The following is a 22564-nucleotide window of genomic DNA, read 5'->3' on the forward strand; positions in this document are numbered from 1 at the left end:
ACAGAAATGAACTGTATAAATTAAATGCTACCTATAAGGAGAAAAAGAAAGAACATTTGAGAAAGATGTATAGAGAAAGTGCTGAAATTAGAGATAGAAAAAGAGAACGTGTCATAAGGACATATAAAGACAATCCCCTATTCAGAGATAAGCAGAAGGAACGTGTAACAAGAACATATAGAGAGTCTCCCATATTCAGAGATAAGCAGAAGGAACGTATAACAAGAAAATATAGAGAGTCTTCCATATTCAGAGATAAGCAGAAGGAACGTGTAACAAGAACATATAGAGAGTCTCCCATATTCAGAGATAAGCAGAAGGAACGTATAACAAGAAAATATAGAGAGTCTTCCATATTCAGAGATAAGCAGAAGGAACGTGTAACAAGAACATATAGAGAGTCTCCCATATTCAGAGAAAAGCAGAAGGAACGTGTAACAAGAACATATAGAGAGTCTCCCATATTCAGAGAAAAGCAGAAGGAACGTGTAACAAGAACATATAGAGAGTCTCCCATATTCAGAGATAAGCAGAAGGAGCGTATAAGAAGAATATACAGAACTTGTGCTGGATTCAGAGAAAAACATAAAGCTTACATGAGGTCATATGTATATAACCTATATAAAGAAAGCGAAGAATTTAAAAAGAAAAAACGATTTTACATGACTAAGCGGTATGGAGAAGAGAAACAATTTCAGCAACAACACAAGGACAATATGAGAGAACGAATGAGAGTAAAATATTGGAACAGTTTTTCTTTCAGACAGATGCATAATATCAGATGTGCAATGAATATAAAACGGAAATATCGCCAGATGCATCGACCAGCTGAGACTTTACAGAGTCATCCAGAGAACACTTTAATGAATGAGGCCATATCTCGTTTCAGATCAAACATTAAGTCAGCACCATCTTATGTTTGTACTGTTTGTCTAAAAGCTTCTTTTCCTAATCAGGTGAAAATCTGCAAAAGACAAAATTACTCAAAACACCAGACTGTAGCTCATCAGTGTCTAACTGGTAAATATGTTCATGTGTGTGATGAAGCATGTCATGATCACTGCAGCTTTCCTGTTGAGAGAAAAAAAGAGTATATCTGTCACACGTGTCACAGTTCCCTCAAAAGTGGATGCATGCCCAGGCTTGCTGCTGTTAATGGTTTAGAACTGCAGGATATTCCAGCTGAACTTTGTGATCTCAACATTCTGGAGAGACATCTGATTGCCAAATGCATACCATTTGCTAAGATTATTCCTCTTCCAAAGGGGAGACAGAGACTCATATGTGGTAATGTGGTGTGTGTACCATCTGAAGTCCAACAAACAGTTGACAGTTTACCGAGGATCAGAAGCCAATCACAGATCATGAGGGTGAAATTGAAAAGACGACTGTGCTACAAAGGCCATCAGCTGTTCCAGACTGTCACCTGGTCTAAACTCATTCAAGCTCTGCGTAAACTGAAACAAATTCATCCACAGTACACAGATATTATTATCAGAGATGATGCATTGCTTTGTGATCCAACGTTACCTGATGATGACAGCAGTGATGAAGCCAGCATGGCAAGTGATGATTATAATGAAGCAGATTTAATGGAAATTGACAACTATGAAAAAGATGCCCTTTTGTGTGAAAGTGAGTCTCAAAGTGACCAAGATATTAATATGCAATCCTGTGATGAACAACCAGAGGAACAAAATCCAGATGAACCAGAAAGTGATTTGAACAATGGAGGTTTTGCTCTAGAAAGTTGTCTGCAGCCTGTTGACATTTCAGAAGAGATTCTCTGTTTCACTGATAACACATATTGTGTGGCTCCTGCAGAAAGAAACAATCCTGTTAGCTTCTTCAGAACTCCTCATTTGGAAGCCATGGCATTTCCTGTGCAGTTTCCTACTGGTCAGAATACACTGGATGAAAAGAGACGTCTCAAGCTCACACCGAGTGCTTACTTCAAGTCAAGGCTTTTCAACATTGATGCAAGATTTGCTAAAGACACAAATTACCTGTTTTTCTCACAGTTTGTCACTGAAATACACTTGGCTAATTCCAGCATGACAATACAGCTAAGGAAAGGTAAAACTATGACGAAAGATGGACGCAAAATCACATCAGGAATGTTACAAAGTAAGACAGAAGTAGAGAAGCTGGTAAGAAATAAAGATGCAATCAGATTTATGCAGCCACTCAGAGGAACTCCAGCTTACTGGCAGAAAACTACCAGAGATCTATTCAGCATGGTTCGCCAAATAGGAACACCTCAGTTCTTTGTCACTTTCTCTGCTGCTGAGATGAGATGGCCTGAAGTGATTCAAGCAATAAAGAGACAGCAAGGTGAAGAGGTTGATTTTGAAGCCCTGGACTGGTCAGAAAAGTGTGAAATTCTAAGATCAAATCCAGTAACCACCATGCGAATGTTTGATAAACGTGTTGAGGCTTTGTTCAGAGATTTGCTTTTTTCTCCTGCACAGCCCCTTGGTGAGATCATTGATTACTTTTACAGAGTTGAGTTCCAGCACAGAGGTAGTCCACATATACACATGTTGCTGTGGATTCGAGAAAAGGTAGAAGCAGATGTGGATGATGACCAAACTGTCTGTGACTTTGTGGACAGATACATCTCAGCTCAACTCCCTGATCCAGAAAAACAACCTGAACTGCACAAAAAAGTCACTGAGCTACAAAAGCACAGCAAAAACCACACAAAGACATGCTTTAAGAGTGTGAACTCTGGTTGTAGATTTGGGTTTCCCAAACCACCAGCCACAAGAACAATGATTGTGAGACAGGATGAGGATTCAGACACTGAAGCTGCAAAAGCCAAACTCAGACCTTTGTTGAACCTGCTGAAGGAACCTGAAGCTGCTTCCCTCACCATAGAGCAGATTCTGTCACGATGCAACTTAACAATGAATGAGTATGAACAATGCCTCCAAGACATAAACAAGAAAACAGCTCTGATTCTGAAACGTGACCCAAATGAGTGTTGGATCAACAATTACAACCCAGACCTGCTTGAAGCCTGGAACTCTAATTTAGATGTCTCATTCATTTTGAATGCCTATTCATGTATAGAATACCTCTGTAAATATATAACAAAGAAAGAATCTGGCCTCTCTGAATACCTGAAGACAGTTATTGACAACTCTGATAAGAACACCGTCAATGAATGTGATGAAATGAGAGCTGTGATGCAAGCTTACTCAAAAAAGAGAGAAATCAGCGCACAGGAGTGTGTGACTCGAGTCTGTGGCCTAAAAATGAAAAAATGTTCCCGCAGTGTTGTATTTGTACCAACAGATGATAACCCAGTAAAAATGAGTCGCCCCATGAGCTTCCTGGAAAGCACAACACACGACAGTTGTAATATTTGGATGACAAGTTTGAGTGATAAATACAAATGCAGACCTGAGACCCCAGAATATGAGGAAATGTCACTGGCTGATTTTGCTGCCTTGTGCAGGTTGGTGAGTGGTCCAAATGAAGGAAAAGATGTGCTTCCTCTTCTAAACCAGCTTGGATTTGTACAAAGGCGAAAGAATGATAAACCAGCTATAATCAGGTATTACCACTGTTCACAGGAAAAAGATCCTGAGCAATATTATGGTCGACTGTTGAGACTTTACCTTCCACACAGATCAGAGCAGGAACTGAAACCACAAGGGTTCCAAACCTATCAGTCCTTCTACAACTCAGGTTTTGTACGACTTCCATGTTCAGACCACAGTGAGTCTGTGAAAAGGGTTGTGAAAAGAAATAAAGACAAGTATGAGAAGAACTCTGAGGATATTGAGAGTGCACTGGAAGAGTTTGAACAAAATAGGGATGTTGTGATTGATGAATGGTGTAATCTTGCTCCTGAATCTGAAGTTGTGAGGCTGCAATGTGATGAGAATCTTCCTGAGAGACATTCTGATGATGAGAACGAACAGGAGAATGTTCCCGACTACAGTCGTCAGTCTGATGCTGTAACAAAGATCAGAGCCGTCAGAGAACAACCTGCAGTAGATCCAGCCGTGGTACGTGTAATGTATCAGAATCTGAACCAGAAGCAGGCCTGCGTGTTCTATGCCATAAGAGACTGGTGTATTCAGCGAATTTGTGGTTTGAACCCAGATCCATTTTTCTTCTATATCAACGGTGGTGCAGGAACTGGAAAGTCACATCTGATTAAGTGTATTCATTCTGAAGCATCAAAGATCCTGAGCAGACTGCCTGCTAATGCAGAAGAAGCTGACATATCAAATCCAACTGTTTTACTGACTTCATTTACCGGTACAGCAGCTTTTTCTATCAGTGGCTCTACGTTACATTCTCTACTGAAACTACCCAGGAGTCTGAAACCACCCATTCAAGGACTTGGTAACCAACTGGATGAAGTCAGATCTGAGCTGATGAATGCTGAAATTATTGTTATTGATGAGATTTCAATGGTTTCAAAACCCCTTTTTGCCTATGTGGATGCAAGACTGAAACAAATCAAAGGCACTCAGAGACCTTTTGGTGGAATGTCAGTTTTAGCTGTTGGAGATTTTTACCAGCTGCCACCAGTGCGACAGTCTAAACCTCTCTGTGTTTACGATCCAGAACAGATTGACCTATGGCAGGAACATTTTCAGATGATCACTCTAACCGAGATCATGCGTCAGAAAGATGATGTGGCCTTTGCAGAGATGCTGAACAGGATTAGAGTCAAAGAAAAGACAGATGAGCTTTCTCAGTGCGACAGAGATTTGCTGTCACAGGCTGTGACTGCACCAGAAGAATGTCCAACTGAGGTCTTACACATTTATGCCACCAACAAGAATGTGGAATCCCACAACACAGATACCCTGAAGAAGCTTCATTCAAACATCATAATCATCAATGCAGACGATTTCCAGAAGGATAAATGTACAGGCAGAATGGAACGAAGAGACAAACCATTTACAGGTGGGCGAAATGATTTACCTGACACTCTGAATGTTGCTGAAGGAGCTCGAGTCATGCTGACCAGAAACTTGGACACACTAAACGGTTTAGTCAACGGTGCTTTTGGTATACTGGTAAAGGTGGTGAGATCTGAAAATGATGGACACATAATTAAACTGGGGCTCAGGATGGACAACCGGCAGCCTATGAGACACAACCGCAGTGCTAATGCAGCATCTGATGATCTTGTTTACATTGAGAGAGCAGAGGAGAGTCTGAAGTTTAAAGGAGCGGTACGCAGACAGTTTCCTGTAAAGCTAGCATTCGCTTGCACAATTCACAAAACTCAGGGTCTTACAACACAGACAGCTGTAGTTTCAATGAAGAACATTTTTGAACCAGGTATGGCTTACGTTGCTCTCAGCAGGGTGACGTCTCTCAGTGGACTCTATTTGCAGGACTTGGATGAGAAAAAGATTTACGCCAATCCCGAGGTAACTGCAGCGCTCCAAACCATGAGACAAGCCAGTGTTGAGGAAATGATGCCTCTTCTTCAGGTCAGAGAAACAGCCAGCAGACTTGACACTCTTACACTGATCCATCACAATACGGAGGGTTTGCCATCTCACATCAGTGACATCAAGAGTCATCATGAAATGTGTTTAGCAGATGTTTTGTGTCTCACTGAGTCTCACCTTCAAGGCTCCTTTGTTGCAGACAGTCTTCATTTGGACGGCTACACCATGTTTAAACGCAACAGACATGTGTCCTACACAAACTTTCCTCACATGGCCAGCAGAAGTGGTGGGGGAGTTGTTGTGTATTTGAGGAATCATTTTCAGGTTCAGGTAAAACAGTATCTGCATAATGTCACTGATCTTGAGTTTTTAGTATTGAAGGTTCAGGCTCCATTCCCTGCGCTCATTGCTGTTGTGTACAGACCCCCTGACTACAGTTTGACACCATTCATGCAAAACCTGGTAAGTCTTTTAGATTCACTTGAAATCATGGACTGTCACCCAATCATTGTGTGTGGAGATTTTAATGAAAACCAGTTGCAGAGTGGAAGAAAACAGATTCTGGAGCAGTTTCAGTCGAGAGGGTATTCACAGCTGATCACTTCTGCCACTACAGACAAGAACACCCTGCTTGACCTCATTTTTATTTCTCAGCCACAGAAATGTCTGTATTCAGGTGTTCTGAGATCATATTACAGTTACCACAACCCTGTCTTTTGTGTCCTGTCCTCGAGCCAATCATGAAGTCGTCTGGTGAGTTTTGAAACAATTACAGATCATGTTTGTTACAGAGTTTACTGATTGTAGAGCATGAAAAAGATTTTTCATTGAAAAAAGGGTCTTCCCTACTCTGTCTGTCAGAAGACCCTTTCTTATTGCAATGTTATTAATCATTTCACCAAATCATTGCTGAACTTCATGCAGAGCAGAGAACATCTGCTATCATGCACCTCTGATCTGAAATGTGCTGCAACATTTATTAAACCAACATCATTTCTTTTATTCTCATGTTTTAAATGACTAAATCTTTTTACTGTGACGTATGTAGCTCAACAAACGAGATCTTCCCCTCCAAGGGCTTTAAAATATGAAATAGTAAATAAATAAATCCCAGATAAATGCAGGTATTTATTATGGGTCACATGAATAAATACAGACAATTATATTTTCTTGATTATAGTAGATTTTGTAGAATCAAAAGTTTTTGTGATGAATGAGTTTTTGCTTATCATGTTTTACAGGTAAAAAATGTCAAAAGTTTTAAACTATCTTTAGGCTACCAGAGATGTCTATAATGATACATTATGTAGAGAAAAACATTAGTACAGCTTACAGAATGTGTATAAAAACTGATGTAGAAGTAAATGGATAGTTTTCTGAAAGTTCCCGACTACAGTTTAACACCACCCACCCAGATCAGCCCCCAAGTGTCTATGTAATGCTGGTATGGTGTGTGAGTTTGACTTGGCCTTTATCTGGGTGGGTTTGGGTTTGGGTGGATAAAGGCCAAGTCAGAATTCTCTGAGCAGCTGGAAAAAGCTGCAAATAAACAAAGATATCAGAAAGTGTGGGCTTTAGGTGTAGCCCCCGCTTTCTGATGCACTAATTAAACTTAGTAACTGACACCCCATACCAGCATTACATAGACACTTGGGGGCTGAGCTGGGTGGGTGGTGTTATAAGCACGTGTTTTGTTAGATATATTTTTTCAGAAACGGCACAGTCTCCTTTGTGGCAAAACCTTCAAACTTCACCATCCTCAGCTGAAACAACAACATCTTAACACCATCTTCATGAACTGCTGAGCCAAACCTGATCCATCAGTGCTGGACTGCACAGATAACTACATGCCACAAGGAGACTGCTGTGTTATGAACTGCCATACCAGTGTGTCTTCAATGGAGAAGATGACACACCCATCACCTGACCTCCTGCCTGATCTGGAGACCATCATCATGCTGCCACACTACAACCTCTGAGACCATCAATGATGACTCATACTGAGGAAACTGTATTTCCTGTCAGAGATGCTCAGTGATCCTCAGAGCAGAGAGAGGTATGATTCTTTATCTTTGATAAAAAATGTCAGTGTTTTTAATTCAATTAATTAATTAAAATCTTGTTTATTGCATAAATAATTCCACACTCAAATGATTATACTTGTTGACACTTTTTGAGTTTTAATTGACATTATGGATTACAAATCTATGCTTTTTCTACTCTGTCTCTCTGTGCAGGTATTGCTGTCTTCTGAGTTCTTCAGTGTCCCAACTGAGACATTCAAACCTCATTGCAGAGCTCATGTCTTTCCTCACCATCATGCGAGTGTGAGATTGCTCTGGATTCTGGTTATGTGGCCCACAGCACCTATAAGGTATTTCAATATTGTTCATTGTATAACTTATTTGTAGTTTTTAGGCCTTAACACAAATAAAATGTTCCTTTTTCTGTATTTTTTAGAACAAGCTCGTCCAGTGTGCCTGCATTCCAGCTTCACAGAAAAGAACATCAGACACCAGCGAGGGAGGATAAGAAAGACAGACACAACAACATTGTCATCCCCTATGTAGCCGGTGTATCAGAAAAACTCAGGAGAGTTTTCTCCAAATACGACATCCCAGTGTACTTCAGACCCAGTAACACACTCAGACAGAAACTGGTTCACCCGAAAGACAAAACTCCTAAACACAAACTTAACAATGTGGTGTACGCTGTACAGTGCAGCGAGGAATGCCCAGACTTCTACATTGGAGAGACCAAACAGCCACTTCACCAGCGCATGGCACAACATAGAAGAGCCACCTCCACAGGACAAGACTCAGCAGTTCATCTGCATCTAAAGGACAAAGGACACTCTTTGAGGATGCCAATGTTCACATTTTGGACAGATGGAGGAGTGAAAGAAGCCATTTACGTCCACTGTGAGCGACCATCTTTGAACAGAGGCGGTGGTTTACGACACCAACTGTCTGCCATCTATAATCCAGTTTTGAGTTCCCTCTCCAGACACCGTAACGTCCACTCACATCCTGGGAGTGGGCGTGGGTGATTTCCTGACCTCAGGAAATCACATGATAGGGTGGGGCCAGGTTTCACAATGAGCTCACCCGAAACCCTGGCTGATTGGGACCCACACCCACTTTCACACCTTGGCTCATGTGATTAGGTAGAGGATCATCAGGGGGTTCTTTGTCCCTCTTTGGGGGGAAACTCCCACTGGGTTTAAATCTGGGACTCTCCACCATTGACCCTTAGAACTGAAGAAGCTTCTCGGATGAGAGGTGAAACGTCTTCAAGGAACTCAAAGAAGTCCAGACGCTTTTCTTTCCAAGCTCCTTAGACTTCACTTGTGTTAATTACATTTTATTTGTTGTTGTTTTCTTTTAGATTTATATGCAGTGATTGGATGTGGTGGAGCTTTGTTAACCGTGTGGAAAACATCTGTTTGTGATGATATTTACAATGAGGCTTTAAGGTGACAGTTTCCATGTAATTTCAATCCTCTTACTAAGCAAAAACATGTTTGCAATTAACATGTTTTTTCAGTTTTGTCTTTTGGATTTATGGTTAACATTCCTCTGTGACAGCAAATACTAAACTGGTCCAAGTAACCAGCATATCATTGGTCAAAGGCAAAAAGGACCACATGTCACACTAGCAATGAATTTTTGACTGTGTTTGTGTTAGTATAGAGTAGGTCTAACAGTGGTTTTCCACATCTGCTCTAATATATATAGATAATGGGTCAGACATATAAAGTCATTTTGAAAAGTTCATAAAGGTCATTTATATGTGTTCCTCTTTATCATTTTATATCAGGTCACACAGCTGACTTGAGTTTTGATCAGAGTAGAACCATAACATTCATGCTAATGGTTCTACTGTTTACAGTTACTTTATGATGGATTTCACCCTGGTCACAGCACTATGTGAAAAGCTGTTAGAGGTAAAGTTAAGCCAATTAATACATCATCATAAGTCACTCTCTAACGCGGGGCAGTGATTATTATTCACTGTAATTTATTCCACAACAATGTTCTTTATTTGATTCTTTAAATATGCACATCGATTGTTTAGCTCTGTGACTCTCCACACCTGAAATATATCACAATGTGGACTTCATTTCGACAGTATTTTGTAGATTGGTACCATATTTATCATCGAATCATCTTGTGCACTTATTAACTAAATGTTGTTTGTTTGTTTTTTTTGTTTGTTTGTTTGGGGGTTGTTGTTGCCATTTTTACCTTTCACCAACTGTGTAAATTCTGCAATTTTACCTTGGTTTTGTTTCACATCAGTTTATCTGCTGGCTGGTATTCCTGTCTTCCTTCTCTCACCCCAACCGGTCGCAGCAGATGGCCGCCCCTCCCTGAGCCTGGTTCTGCTGGAGGTTTCTTCCTGTTAATAGGGAGTTTTTCCTTCCCACTGTCGCCAAAGTGCTTGCTCATAGGGGGTCATATGTCATATGATTGTTGGGTTTTTCTCTGTATCTATGAAGCGCCTTAAGGTGACTTTTGTTGTGATTTGGTGCTATATAAATTGAATTGAATTGGTTTTCTTTCTTTTCTAATGTTTCTGGTCATTTTTCACAGTTAAACAAGTAACTTTGAGGTTACGTCATCGTTTTCAGCTGTTATCTGTATACATTTTTTTCCTAATAATTACATTTCTGCAAAATTATAGCAGTTCTGGTAAGTTGTAATATTTCTGCCAAGTTATTAATTTTTGACTAAATTATTACATTTCTGCTAAGTTGTAGCTTCTGGTAAATTACAACATTTCTGCTGAATTGTTATGTTTCTTCTAAGTTATTGCATTTCTGCTAAGTTGTTACATTTTTGCTAACTTGATGTTGTTCTGCAAAGTTATTAAAATTTCAACAACTTTTTAAACACTGACTTTGATTTCTTCAGCTTCTTCAGCTATTTTCAAGTATTTTCAGCAGACAGCTTCAGCTTTACAGTTTCCTCTAAGTGATTGCAGTTCTGCTAAGTTATTACATTTTAGAAAAGTTCTTTTGCTTCTGCAAAGTTTTTACAATTTCTGCAACTTTTCAGCTTTTTCAGCTACTTTTTGCATACAGCTTCAGCTTTAAGCATCCACACTGCATTTTCGCAGGAAATGCAAATTTTTCTAGTTATTATTCTAGTTGCTTCCGTACACTTTTCGCCGTTAAACTACTTCCACAATTTTCAGCCGATTTTCACCGTTCAAATTTTAAACTATTCAGCTATTTTTGCTAATTCCTGCTATGATTTTTGCTATTTTTAACTATTATACTTTTTAAAATATTCCACTTTTTTCCTTTAATTTGTCCCATTGAAATGAATGGGAAACTTCAGCAATTCTGCTAAAATTTGCTTGTTTTTGAAACTTAACTACTTCCTCATATTTTCACCTAGAACAACCATTCAAACTTTAAAATGTTCACAAATTATTGGGCTATTCAGGTATGATTCAGCTTTTTCAAATCTTTTACTGTTTTACTTTTATGCCTCTTAAAGTTTTGAGTTGCAAAATTGTGATTTTTCACAAAATACATGTGTTGTTATGGTTGCTATGCTCTTGGCTTCCAGTGTGCCACTGAAGGTTTTGCAATTTTCACTTCATGTCCGAACAACTTCCTGCTACTTGCTCAATTTTCACTCAACTTCCACAAATTATACATCAAAACGTAGGTATTTTTGCTGGCTTTCAGAAAATGTCACCATCATTGTTGTGGGATTTATAGAATTTTTGCAAATCTCCTCAGACTAACACAAGGTCAGAAAACTCTCCATATAAAGTGAATGGAGAGCTTGTTCAAAATCACCGCTGGATTTCTGTAATGAGAGGCATATTCGAATCGTCATATCTCCTTAACGAAGCAAAGTTAAGACATGAGGCTTGTCCCCGAATATCTTCAGACACCCCTGACGCTCACAATTCAAGAATTTCTTTCTCACCTATTACCGTTCTGAAATGAGTTGGACTTGTTTGAGGGTAGGAAATTCGTCCTTCGCTCAGATTTCTTCAGATTTCAAACTGTGGAAATGAACCACTTTTTTCTCTCGTCATAACTTTTTGTTGGATTTCCACAGAGACCTGAAAATTTCCATGATTGTTCACCAAAGCCTGCTGTCTCTTACGGTGAAAGAATGATATCGATACTCCAAATAGATTTCGAGTTAGAAAGCGTTGTTTGAGGGCAAGTCAAGGCAGTTTTTGCTTCGCTCTACTCAGTTATGGTGCATTAGAAGTCAAATATCTTTAATAATTCAACAAAAATCAACAAGTCATCCATGTCATATATCTCTAAAAATTCATATTTTAATATTAAATTGTCAACACTTGAAGATTCCCCCATCTCTTCTGAACAAAACGGTGTAAGAATGACCGCTCTAGCCCCTACGGTTTGGAAATTATGGTCATTTGTTTGAGGGGAGTCCTCACTATGAGAAATAGGCTGCAATAATCCTGTGCCTCTCTGTGCTGCGTGTGTAAAAAGAGGCACATGTTTTGGCGGGAAAAAGTACACAGGCTCTCTGATTGGTGGATTCAAATTCAGCAGCTCCCAGGCTGACCTAGAAACTTACTTCTCTCTCCCTGTGCATTTTTTTGCTGATTTTTTCATTTAACAAGTATATTTGAGGGACCCTCAGCATGTTCAGCATTTTTTCAGCTGTCCATTTTGCTTTTCCAATTTTTCTGTTTAACTTATTACTATTGTGCTAAATAATACTATTTCTGCTATTTTATAAGATTTGTGCCTAATATAGTATTTCTGCTAAATTACAATATTTCTGCTTTTTATACTATTTGTGCTAAAACATAGTATTTCTACTAAATGTAGTATTTATGCTTTTTATAGGATTTTTGCTCAAACATAGTATTTCTACTAAATGTAGTGTTTATGCTTAATCATCCTATTTCTGCTTTTTATAGGATTTGTGCTTAATATAGTATTTCTGCTAAATTATAGTATTTCTGCTTTTTATAGTATTTGTGCTAAAACATAGTATTTCTACTAAATGTAGTATTTATGCTTAATCATAGTATTTCTATATATTTCTGCCAGGTCCCCAGGCAGCCAATCCTCTGTGAGGACTGAGAAATTCAAATTTTCAAATCAGGGCCTGCACGGCTTCCCAGCCAATCATATATGTGTCCTGAGGCATTCAAATTTGCATATTGGGGCCTTCATGGCTTCTAAGCCAGCCAATCATATCTGAGTGCTGAGGAATTCAAATCCACAAATCAGGGCCTGCACGGCTTCCCAGCCAGCCAATCATATATGTGGTCTCAGGCATTCATATTTGCATATTGGGGAATTCGTTGCTTCTAAGTCAACAAGTCATCCATGTCATATATCTCTAAAAATTCACATTTTAATGATAAATTGTTAACACTGGAAGATTCCCCCATCTCTTCTGAACAAAACAGTGTAAGAATGACCGCTCTAGCCCCTACGGTTAGGAAATTATGGTCATTTGTTTGAGGGGAGTCCTCACTATGAGAAATAGGCTGCAATAATCCTGTGCCTCTCTGTGCTGCTGCGTGTGTAAAAAGATGCACCTGTTTTGGCGGGAAAACGTAAACAGCCACTCTGATTGGTGGATTTAAATTCGGCAGCTCTCTCCCTCTGTGTGTGTGTGTGTGTGTGTGTGTGTGTGTGTTTAGTGGGAGAGAGAGGACCCTGCCCTTATTTGGCAGCATGTCATTGTAGGATTTAAATTGAATATAGGTAGACTGGTTGACTGGATTAGAGCCTGTGTTTGTGTGTCCCTCTGTGCATTTGTGTTTCAATAAGTTATTACTATTCTGCTAAATCATAGTATTTCTGGTACTTTTCGGTACTTGTGCTAAATATAGTATTTCTGCTAAATTATAGTATTTCTGCTTTTTATAGGATTTGTGCCTAACATAGTATTTCTGCTAAATTATAGTATTTCTGCTTTTTATAGGATTTGTGCTTAACATAGTATTTCTGCTAAATTATAGTATTTCTGCTTTTTATACTATTTGTTCTAAATTATAGTATTTCTGCTTTTTATAGGATTTGTGCTTAATATAGTATTTCTACTAAATTATAGTTTTTCTTCTTTTTATAATATTTGTGCTAAAACATAGTATTTGTACTAAATGTAGTATTTATGCTTAATAATAGTATTTCTATATATTTCTGCCAGGTCCCCAGGCAGCCAATCCTCTGTGAGGACTGAGACATTCAAATTTTCAAATCAGGGCCTGCACAGTTTCCCAGCCAATCAAATAAGTGTCCTGAGGCATTCAAATTTGCATATTGGGGCCTTCGTGGCTTCTAAGCCAGCCAATCATATCTGAGGGCTGAGGAATTCAAATCCACAAATCAGGGCCTGCACGGCTTCCCAGCCAGCCAATCACATATGTGGTCTCAGGCATTCAAATTTGCATATTGGGGAATTCGTGGCTTCTAAGTCAACAAGTCATCCATGTCATATATCTCTAAAAATTCATATTTTAATATTAAATTGTCAACACTTGAAGATTCCCCCATCTCTTCTGAACAAAACGGTGTAAGAATGACCGTTCTAGCCCCTACGGTTAGGAAATTACGGTCATTTGTTTGAGGGGAGTCGTCACTATGAGAAATAGACTGCAAAAATCCTGTGTCTCTCTGTGCTGCTGCGTGTGTAAACAGATGCACCTGTTTTGGTGGGGAAAAGTGCACAGCCTCTCTGATTGGTGGATTCAAATTCACCAGCTCCCAGGCTGACCTAGAAACTTACTTCTCTCTCCCTGTGTGTGTGTGTGTGTGTGTGACAGAGAGAGAGAGAGAGAGAGTGAGAGAGAGAGAGAAAGGCTTTTAATGGGATGATCTCATTCTAAGATTTAAATTCAATATATTTAGACTGGTTGACTGAATTGGATCTTGTGTGTGGGTCTCTCTGTGCATGTGTGTTTCCTCATGTGTACATATTTGTGATTGTGTGGCTGTAATAAATTTTTTTGCAGATTTTTGTCATTTAACAAGTATATTTGAGGGACCCTCAGCATGTTCAGCATTTTTTCAGCTGTCCATTTTGCTTTTCCAATTTTTCTGTTTAACTTATTACTATTGTGCTAAATCATACTATTTCTGCTATTTTATAAGATTTGTGCTTAATATACTATTTCTGCTTTTATAGGATTTGTGCTTAATATAGTATTTCTGCTAAATGTAGTATTTATGCTTAATCATACTATTTCTGCTTTTTATAGTATTTGTGCTTAATATAGTATTTCTGCTAAATTTAGTATTTCTGATTAATTATAGTTTTTCTACTAAATCATAGTACAGTATTTCTGCTTTTTATGGGATTTGTGCTAAAACAAAGTATTTCTACTAAATGTAGTATTTGTGCTTAATCATACCATTTCTGCTTTTTATAGGATTTGTGCTTAATATAGTATTTCTGCTAAATTATAGTATTTCTGCCAAATTATAATATTTGTGCTAAAACATAGTCTCAATTTAAAATTACAATATTCATAGTTCATCACAGTGTCTCTGGTAAATCACAATATTTCTGCTCTGTTGTACTATTTTTCTAAATCATAGTGTTTCTGTAATGTTTAAGTATTTTTGGCTAAATATAATCTTTCTGTTATCTTATACTATTTCTCCTAAATTCTTGTATTTTTGAGAAGTTATCATGTTTCTGGTAAGTTACAATATTTCTGCTAAATTCTGCTATGCTATTGTATTTCTGCCAAGTATTATGTTTCCTCTAAGATATTGCAGTTCTGCTAAGTTATTCCATTTTAGCAAACTTCTTTTGCTTCTGCAAAGTTTTTACAATTTCTGCAACTTTTCAGCTTTTTCAGCTACTTTTTGCATACAGCTTCAGCTTTAAGCATCCACACTGCATTTTCGCAGGAAATGCAAATTTTTCTAGTTATTATTCTAGTTGCTTCCGTACACTTTTCGCCGTTAAACTACTTCCACAATTTTCAGCCGATTTTCACCGTTCAAATTTTAAACTATTCAGCTATTTTTGCTAATTCCTGCTACGATTTTTGCTATTTTTAACTATTATACTTTTTAAAATATTAAGCTTTTTTCCTTTAATTTGTCCCATTGAAATGAATGGGAAACTTCAGCAATTCTACTAAAATTTGCTTGTTTTTGAAACTTAACTACTTCCTCATATTTTCACCTAGAACAACCATTCAAACTTTAAAATGTTCACAAATTATTGGGCTATTCAGGTATGATTCAGCTTTTTCAAATCTTTTACTGTTTTACTTTTATGCCTCTTAAAGTTTTGAGTTGCAAAATTGTGATTTTTCACAAAATACATGTGTTGTTATGGTTGCTATGCTCTTGGCTTCCAGTGTGCCACTGAAGGTTTTGCAATTTTCACTTCATGTCCGAACAACTTCCTGCTACTTGCTCAATTTTCACTCAACTTCCACAAATTATACATCAAAACGTAGGTATTTTTGCTGGCTTTCAGAAAATGTCACCATCATTGTTGTGGGATTTATAGAATTTTTGCAAATCTCCTCAGACTAACACAAGGTCAGAAAACTCTCCATATAAAGTGAATGGAGAGCTTGTTCAAAATCACCGCTGGATTTCTGTAATGAGAGGCATATTCGAATCGTCATATCTCCTTAACGAAGCAAAGTTAAGACATCAGGCTTGTCCCCGAATATCTTCAGACACCCCTGACGCTCACAATTCAAGAATTTCTTTCTCACCTATTACCGTTCTGAAATGAGTTGGACTTGTTTGAGGGTAGGAAATTCGTCCTTCGCTCAGATTTCTTCAGATTTCAAACTGTGGAAATGAACCACTTTTTTCTCTCGTCATAACTTTTTGTTGGATTTCCACAGAGACCTGAAAATTTCCATGATTGTTCACCAAAGCCTGCTGTCTCTTACGGTGAAAGAATGATATCGATACTCCAAATAGATTTCGAGTTAGAAAGCGTTGTTTGAGGGCAAGTCAAGGCAGTTTTTGCTTCGCTCTACTCAGTTATGGTGCATTACAAGTCAAATATCTTTAATAATTCATATTTTAATGATAAATTGTAAACACTGGAAGATTCCCCCATCTCTTCTGAACAAAACGGTGTAAGAATGACCGCTCTAGCCCCTACGGTTTGGAAATTATGGTCATTTGTTTGAGGGGAGTCCTCACTATGAGAAATAGGCTGCAATAATCCTGTGCCTCTCTGTGCTGCGTGTGTAAAAAGAGGCACATGTTTTGGCGGGAAAAAGTACACAGGCTCTCTGATTGGTGGATTCAAATTCAGCAGCTCCCAGGCTGACCTAGAAACTTACTTCTCTCTCCCTGTGCATTTTTTTGCTGATTTTTTTCATTTAACAAGTATATTTGAGGGACCCTCAGCATGTTCAGCATTTTTTCAGCTGTCCATTTTGCTTTTCCAATTTTTCTGTTTAACTTATTACTATTGTGCTAAATAATACTATTTCTGCTATTTTATAAGATTTGTGCCTAATATAGTATTTCTGCTAAATTACAATATTTCTGCTTTTTATACTATTTGTGCTAAAACATAGTATTTCTACTAAATGTAGTATTTATGCTTAATCATACTATTTCTGCTTTTTATGGGATTTGTGCCTAATATAGTATTTCTGCTTTTTATAGGATTTTTGCTCAAACATAGTATTTCTACTAAATGTAGTGTTTATGCTTAATCATCCTATTTCTGCTTTTTATAGGATTTGTGCTTAATATAGTATTTCTGCTAAATTATAGTATTTCTGCTTTTTATACTATTTGTGCCTAATATAGTATTTCTGCTTTTTATAGGATTTGTACCTAATATAGTATTTCTGCTTTTTATAGGATTTGTGCTTAATATAGTATTTCTGCTAAATTATAGTATTTCTGCTTTTTATAGTATTTGTGCTAAAACATAGTATTTCTACTAAATGTAGTATTTATGCTTAATCATAGTATTTCTATATATTTCTGCCAGGTCCCCAGGCAGCCAATCCTCTGTGAGGACTGAGAAATTCAAATTTTCAAATCAGGGCCTGCACGGCTTCCCAGCCAATCATATATGTGTCCTGAGGCATTCAAATTTGCATATTGGGGCCTTCATGGCTTCTAAGCCAGCCAATCATATCTGAGGGCTGAGGAATTCAAATCCACAAATCAGGAACTGCACAGCTTCCCAGCCAGCCAATCATGTATGTGGGCTCCAGGTATTCAAATTTGCATATTGGGGAATTCGTGGCTTCTAAGTCAACAAGTCATCCATGTCATATATCTCTAAAAATTCATATTTTAATGATAAATTGTCAACACTTGAAGATTCCCCCATCTCTTCTGAACAAAACGGTGTAAGAATGACCGCTCTAGCCCCTATGGTTAGGAAATTATGGTCATTTGTTTGAGGGGAATCCTCACTATGTGAAATAAACTGAAAGAAGCAGGTCTATGTCTCTGTGCTGCGTGTGTAAAAAGATGCACCTGTTTTGGCGGGAAAACGTAAACAGCCTCTCTGATTGGTGGATTCAAATTCAGCAGCTCCCAGGCTGACCTAGAAACTTAGTCCTCTCTCCCTGTGTGTGTGTGTGTGTGTGTGTGTGTGTGTGTGTGTGTGTGTGTGTGTGTGTGTGTGTGTGTGTTTAGTGGGAGAGAGAGGACCCTGCCCTTATTTGACAGCATGTCATTGTAGGATTTAAATTGAACATAGTTAGACTGGTTGACTGGATTAGAGCCTGTGTTTGTGTGTCCCTCTGTGCATTTGTGTTTCAATAAGTTATTACTATTCTGCTAAATCATAGTATTTCTGGTACTTTTCGGTACTTGTGCTAAACACAGTATTTCTGCTAAATCATACTATTTCTGCTTTTCATAGGATTTATGCCTAATATAGTATTTCTGCTAAATTATAGTATTTCTGCTTTTTATAAGATTTGTGCCTAACATAGTATTTCTGCTAAATTATAGTATTTCTGCTTTTTATAGGATTTGTGCCTAACATAGTATTTCTGCTAAATTATAGTATTTCTGCTTTTTATTCTATTTGTTCTAAATTATAGTATTTCTGCTTTTTATAGGATTTGTGCTTAATATAGTATTTCTGCTAAATTATAGTTTTTCTTCTTTTTATAATATTTGTGCTAAAACATAGTATTTCTACTAAATGTAGTATTTATGCTTAATAATAGTATTTCTACATATTTCTGCCAGGTCCCCAGGCAGCCAATCCTCTGTGAGGACTGAGACATTCAAATTTTCAAATCAGGGCCTGCACAGTTTCCCAGCCAATCAAATAAGTGTCCTGAGGCATTCAAATTTGCATATTGGGGCCTTCGTGGCTTCTAAGCCAGCCAATCATATCTGAGGGCTGAGGAATTCAAATCCACAAATCAGGGCCTGCACAGCTTCCCAGCCAGCCAATCACATATGTGGTCTCAGGCATTCAAATTTGCATATTGGGGAATTCGTGGCTTCTAAGTCAACAAGTCATCCATGTCATATATCTCTAAAAATTCATATTTTAATATTAAATTGTCAACACTTGAAGATTCCCCCATCTCTTCTGAACAAAACGGTGTAAGAATGACCGTTCTAGCCCCTACGGTTAGGAAATTACGGTCATTTGTTTGAGGGGAGTCGTCACTATGAGAAATAGACTGCAAAAATCCTGTGTCTCTCTGTGCTGCTGCGTGTGTAAACAGATGCACCTGTTTTGGTGGGGAAAAGTGCACAGCCTCTCTGATTGGTGGATTCAAATTCAGCAGCTCCCAGGCTGACCTAGAAACTTACTTCTCTCTCCCTGTGTGTGTGTGTGTGTGTGTGTGTGTGACAGAGAGAGAGAGAGAGAGAGAGAGAGAGAGAAAGGCTTTTAATGGGATGATCTCATTCTAAGATTTAAATTCAATATATTTAGACTGGTTGACTGAATTGGATCTTGTGTGTGGGTCTCTCTGTGCATGTGTGTTTCCTCATGTGTACATATTTGTGATTGTGTGGCTGTAATAAATTTTTTTGCAGATTTTTGTCATTTAACAAGTATATTTGAGGGACCCTCAGCATGTTCAGCATTTTTTCAGCTGTCCATTTTGCTTTTCCAATTTTTCTGTTTAACTTATTACTATTGTGCTAAATAATACTATTTCTGCTATTTTATAAGATTTGTGCTTAATATACTATTTCTGCTTTTATAGGATTTGTGCTTAATATAGTATTTCTGCTAAATGTAGTATTTATGCTTAATCATACTATTTCTGCTTTTCATAGTATTTGTGCTTAATATAGTATTTCTGCTAAATTTAGTATTTCTGATTAATTATAGTTTTTCTACTAAATCATAGTACAGTATTTCTGCTTTTTATGGGATTTGTGCTAAAACAAAGTATTTCTACTAAATGTAGTATTTGTGCTTAATCATACCATTTCTGCTTTTTATAGGATTTGTGCTTAATATAGTATTTCTGCCAAATGATAGTATTTCTGTCAAATTATAGTATTTGTGCTAAAACATAGTATTAATTTAAAATTACAATATTCATAGTTCATCACAGTGTCTCTGGTAAATCACAGTATTTCTGCTATGTTGTACTATTTTTCTAAATCATAGTGTTTCTGTAATGTTTAAGTATTTTTGGCTAAATATATTCTTTCTGTTATCTTATACTATTTCTCCTAAATTCTTGTATTTTTGAGAAGTTATCATGTTTCTGGTAAGTTACAATATTTCTGCAAAGTTCTGCTATGCTATTGTATTTCTGCCAAGTATTATGTTTCCTCTAAGATATTGCAGTTCTGCTAAGTTATTCCATTTTAGCAAACTTCTTTTGCTTCTGCAAAGTTTTTACAATTTCTGCAACTTTTCAGCTTTTTCAGCTAGTTTTTGCATACAGCTTCAGCTTTAAGCATCCACACTGCATTTTCGCAGGAAATGCAAATTTTTCTAGTTAGACTTTAATACTCAGTGGTGTCACATACTCCTCTCTTCAGATGCACTGTTGAAGTTTCTAAATCCCACCCCTGGGCCATCTACCACATCTACCGCTGCTGCCTCCACTTCAGCAGCACAACCCACCAGTGATGCAGCATCAGCAGCACAACCCAGCCATGATGCAGCAGCATCAAGCAGTCTTCCTGTTGCCTCCACCTCAGCAGCACAACCCACCAGTTTTGCAGCAGCATCAAGCGGTGCAGTCGCCCTCCATGCAGCTAGATGTGGCTGTCGACTTGCTGAAGAAAACCAAAGATTCCCTCACCAGCTACAGAAACACTGGATTTTCTGATGCACAGACAACGGCAAAGGAGATGTGTGAAGAAATGAATGTGGAGGCTGAACTCAAACAAAAGCGATTGAGAACCACCAAAAGGCACTTCGGTTATGAGTCTCCAGATGAGCCCATACAAGATGCCCTTAAAAAAAATGGAAACCACATTTTTTAATGTGGTAGTGGATACAGCCATCTCTTCACTTGATGAGAGATTTCAGAACCTTGGAGAGGTGAATGACAAGTTTGGAGTACTCCTCAATTTCCACAACTTACAAATAGAAGAGCTGCTACAGCAGTGCCAAACACTGAGTACTACTCTGACCCATGACAGCCAGCCGGACATTAATGGCACAGAGCTTGCAATGGAAATGCAGAATTTCCCACCATTGCCATCAAAGAACATGACAAACATGGAACTCTTGACCTTCCTGCATGAGAAGAAGCTGGCAGAAATTTACCCCAACATGTGGGTTGCTCTGAGAATCTTTGCCACTCTTCCTGTTACAGTGGCTGCTGCTGAAAGAAGCTTCTCTAAGCTCAAACTCATTAAAACCTACCTGAGATCTACTATGATGCAAGAACGTCTCAGTGGACTTTCCATCATAAGCATAAATCATGTGGTCTCAAATCAGTTGTCATATGATGATGTTGTAGATGACTTTGCTGCAAGAAAGACTAGGAGAGTAAGGCTGTAGCAGGTGATGTGAGGTTGATGAGGGGGTGGTGTACAGTAATTTGTAAGTCATTCTAGTTAATGCAGTATTAAAAAGCAACTCTGTAGGATCCCCTTTTTTGTAATATAGTTGTTAAAGTCATACTGGTTTATTTAATATCTTGTTTTGTGCAGTGCCTTATTTATATTGTATTTTTAATTTATTTTATCCAACTTGTTGACACGTTTTATTGTGTTTATGTATGTAAAATTTATTGTATTTCATATATTCATTTTTTATTTTTTGTATTCATTTATTTATTCATATATTTTTTTATCTTGTTAATTATTCTGATTGTGAATTTGCTTTCTTTAAGTAAAAAAAAAAAAGGTCAAAGACAAAGCTATTCGGTTTCTTCTGAGTACATACACTACACTGCCGATGTAGGAGGGCGCCACCTAAAATCTTGCCTAGGGCGCCAGATTGGTTAGGGCCGGGCCTGCCTCAGATTAAAGTTGCTCTCTCACTCAAGGATTTAAACTGTGACTTCATGAATCAGCTTGTGCACCACATGCATCTGGTTGCAGTTGTCTATACTGGTTTTTGATCTGGTTCTGTGTGGTTTATCCTAAATATCATGGGTAGCCTGCCACGTTAGCCCAAAGTTTATTATTTATGCAGGACTGCTGGTTGTAGCACTGCCTTACATGTCGATGCAAAGGGTTTTCAGCTGTGTATCTTAGTTTCAGATCCTTGTTAAAGAGTATAAGCGAGCCCATCCTTTGTAAACGGAGCTTGCACCACAGTCAGTGCATATCTTGTTATCCTAACCCAGCTATCTTTATTTGGCAATTTCGTGTTATATTATAACTTTGAGTGTGTCAGTTATTTAATTTAAAAATCTTCATAGTTTAAATCTTTGTTTAAAAACATTTTTAACATTTCAAACCAAGTTTGAGATCAGAAGTGTTAAATAAATTACATTTTCTTGTAGGTTAGCTTCAGATGAGCCAGGCAGCAGGTACATCTAGTAAAACCATGAACAGTGTGCTCTAATCTTCAGTTCTCCAAGACATCTGAACCTGTGTGCACAAGCCTTTAATTCAATTTCTTCATTTTATTTATTGCCTTCCCTCCTTTTTGTATCTCTGCCTGAGAAGCAACTCTGTTTCTTTCAAGCAAATGAACTGAAGAAGACTCTCTCCTCCTCCTTCTCCTCCTCTTCCTCACGCTCCCTAAGCGCTTTTCACC

At 37.9% G+C, this 22564-nt stretch overlaps 2 protein-coding genes across 3 annotated transcripts in view; one reads left to right on the forward strand and one right to left on the reverse strand.

The window, feature by feature from the left end:
• Positions 1-22564, reverse strand: part of tmcc3 (transmembrane and coiled-coil domain family 3) — a 231490-nt gene that overhangs the window by 172957 nt on the left and 35969 nt on the right. The window lies entirely within an intron of this gene.
• Positions 6927-10251, forward strand: LOC147310123 (uncharacterized). Its single transcript, XM_086268704.1, has 3 exons — positions 6927-7485; positions 7667-7803; positions 7890-10251. Exons 2-3 carry the CDS (start codon positions 7781-7783, stop codon positions 8476-8478), a joined length of 612 nt encoding a protein of 203 aa, XP_086124830.1. The 5' UTR covers positions 6927-7485; positions 7667-7780; the 3' UTR covers positions 8479-10251.

This window comes from Aulonocara sp. 'chitande type north' Nkhata Bay, linkage group LG17 (genome assembly GCF_057382095.1).
Source record: "Aulonocara sp. 'chitande type north' Nkhata Bay isolate Kocher_YH1m ecotype deep benthic linkage group LG17, A_spYH_male_GT1.1, whole genome shotgun sequence".
NCBI classification, from domain to species: Eukaryota; Metazoa; Chordata; class Actinopteri; order Cichliformes; family Cichlidae; genus Aulonocara; species Aulonocara sp. 'chitande type north' Nkhata Bay.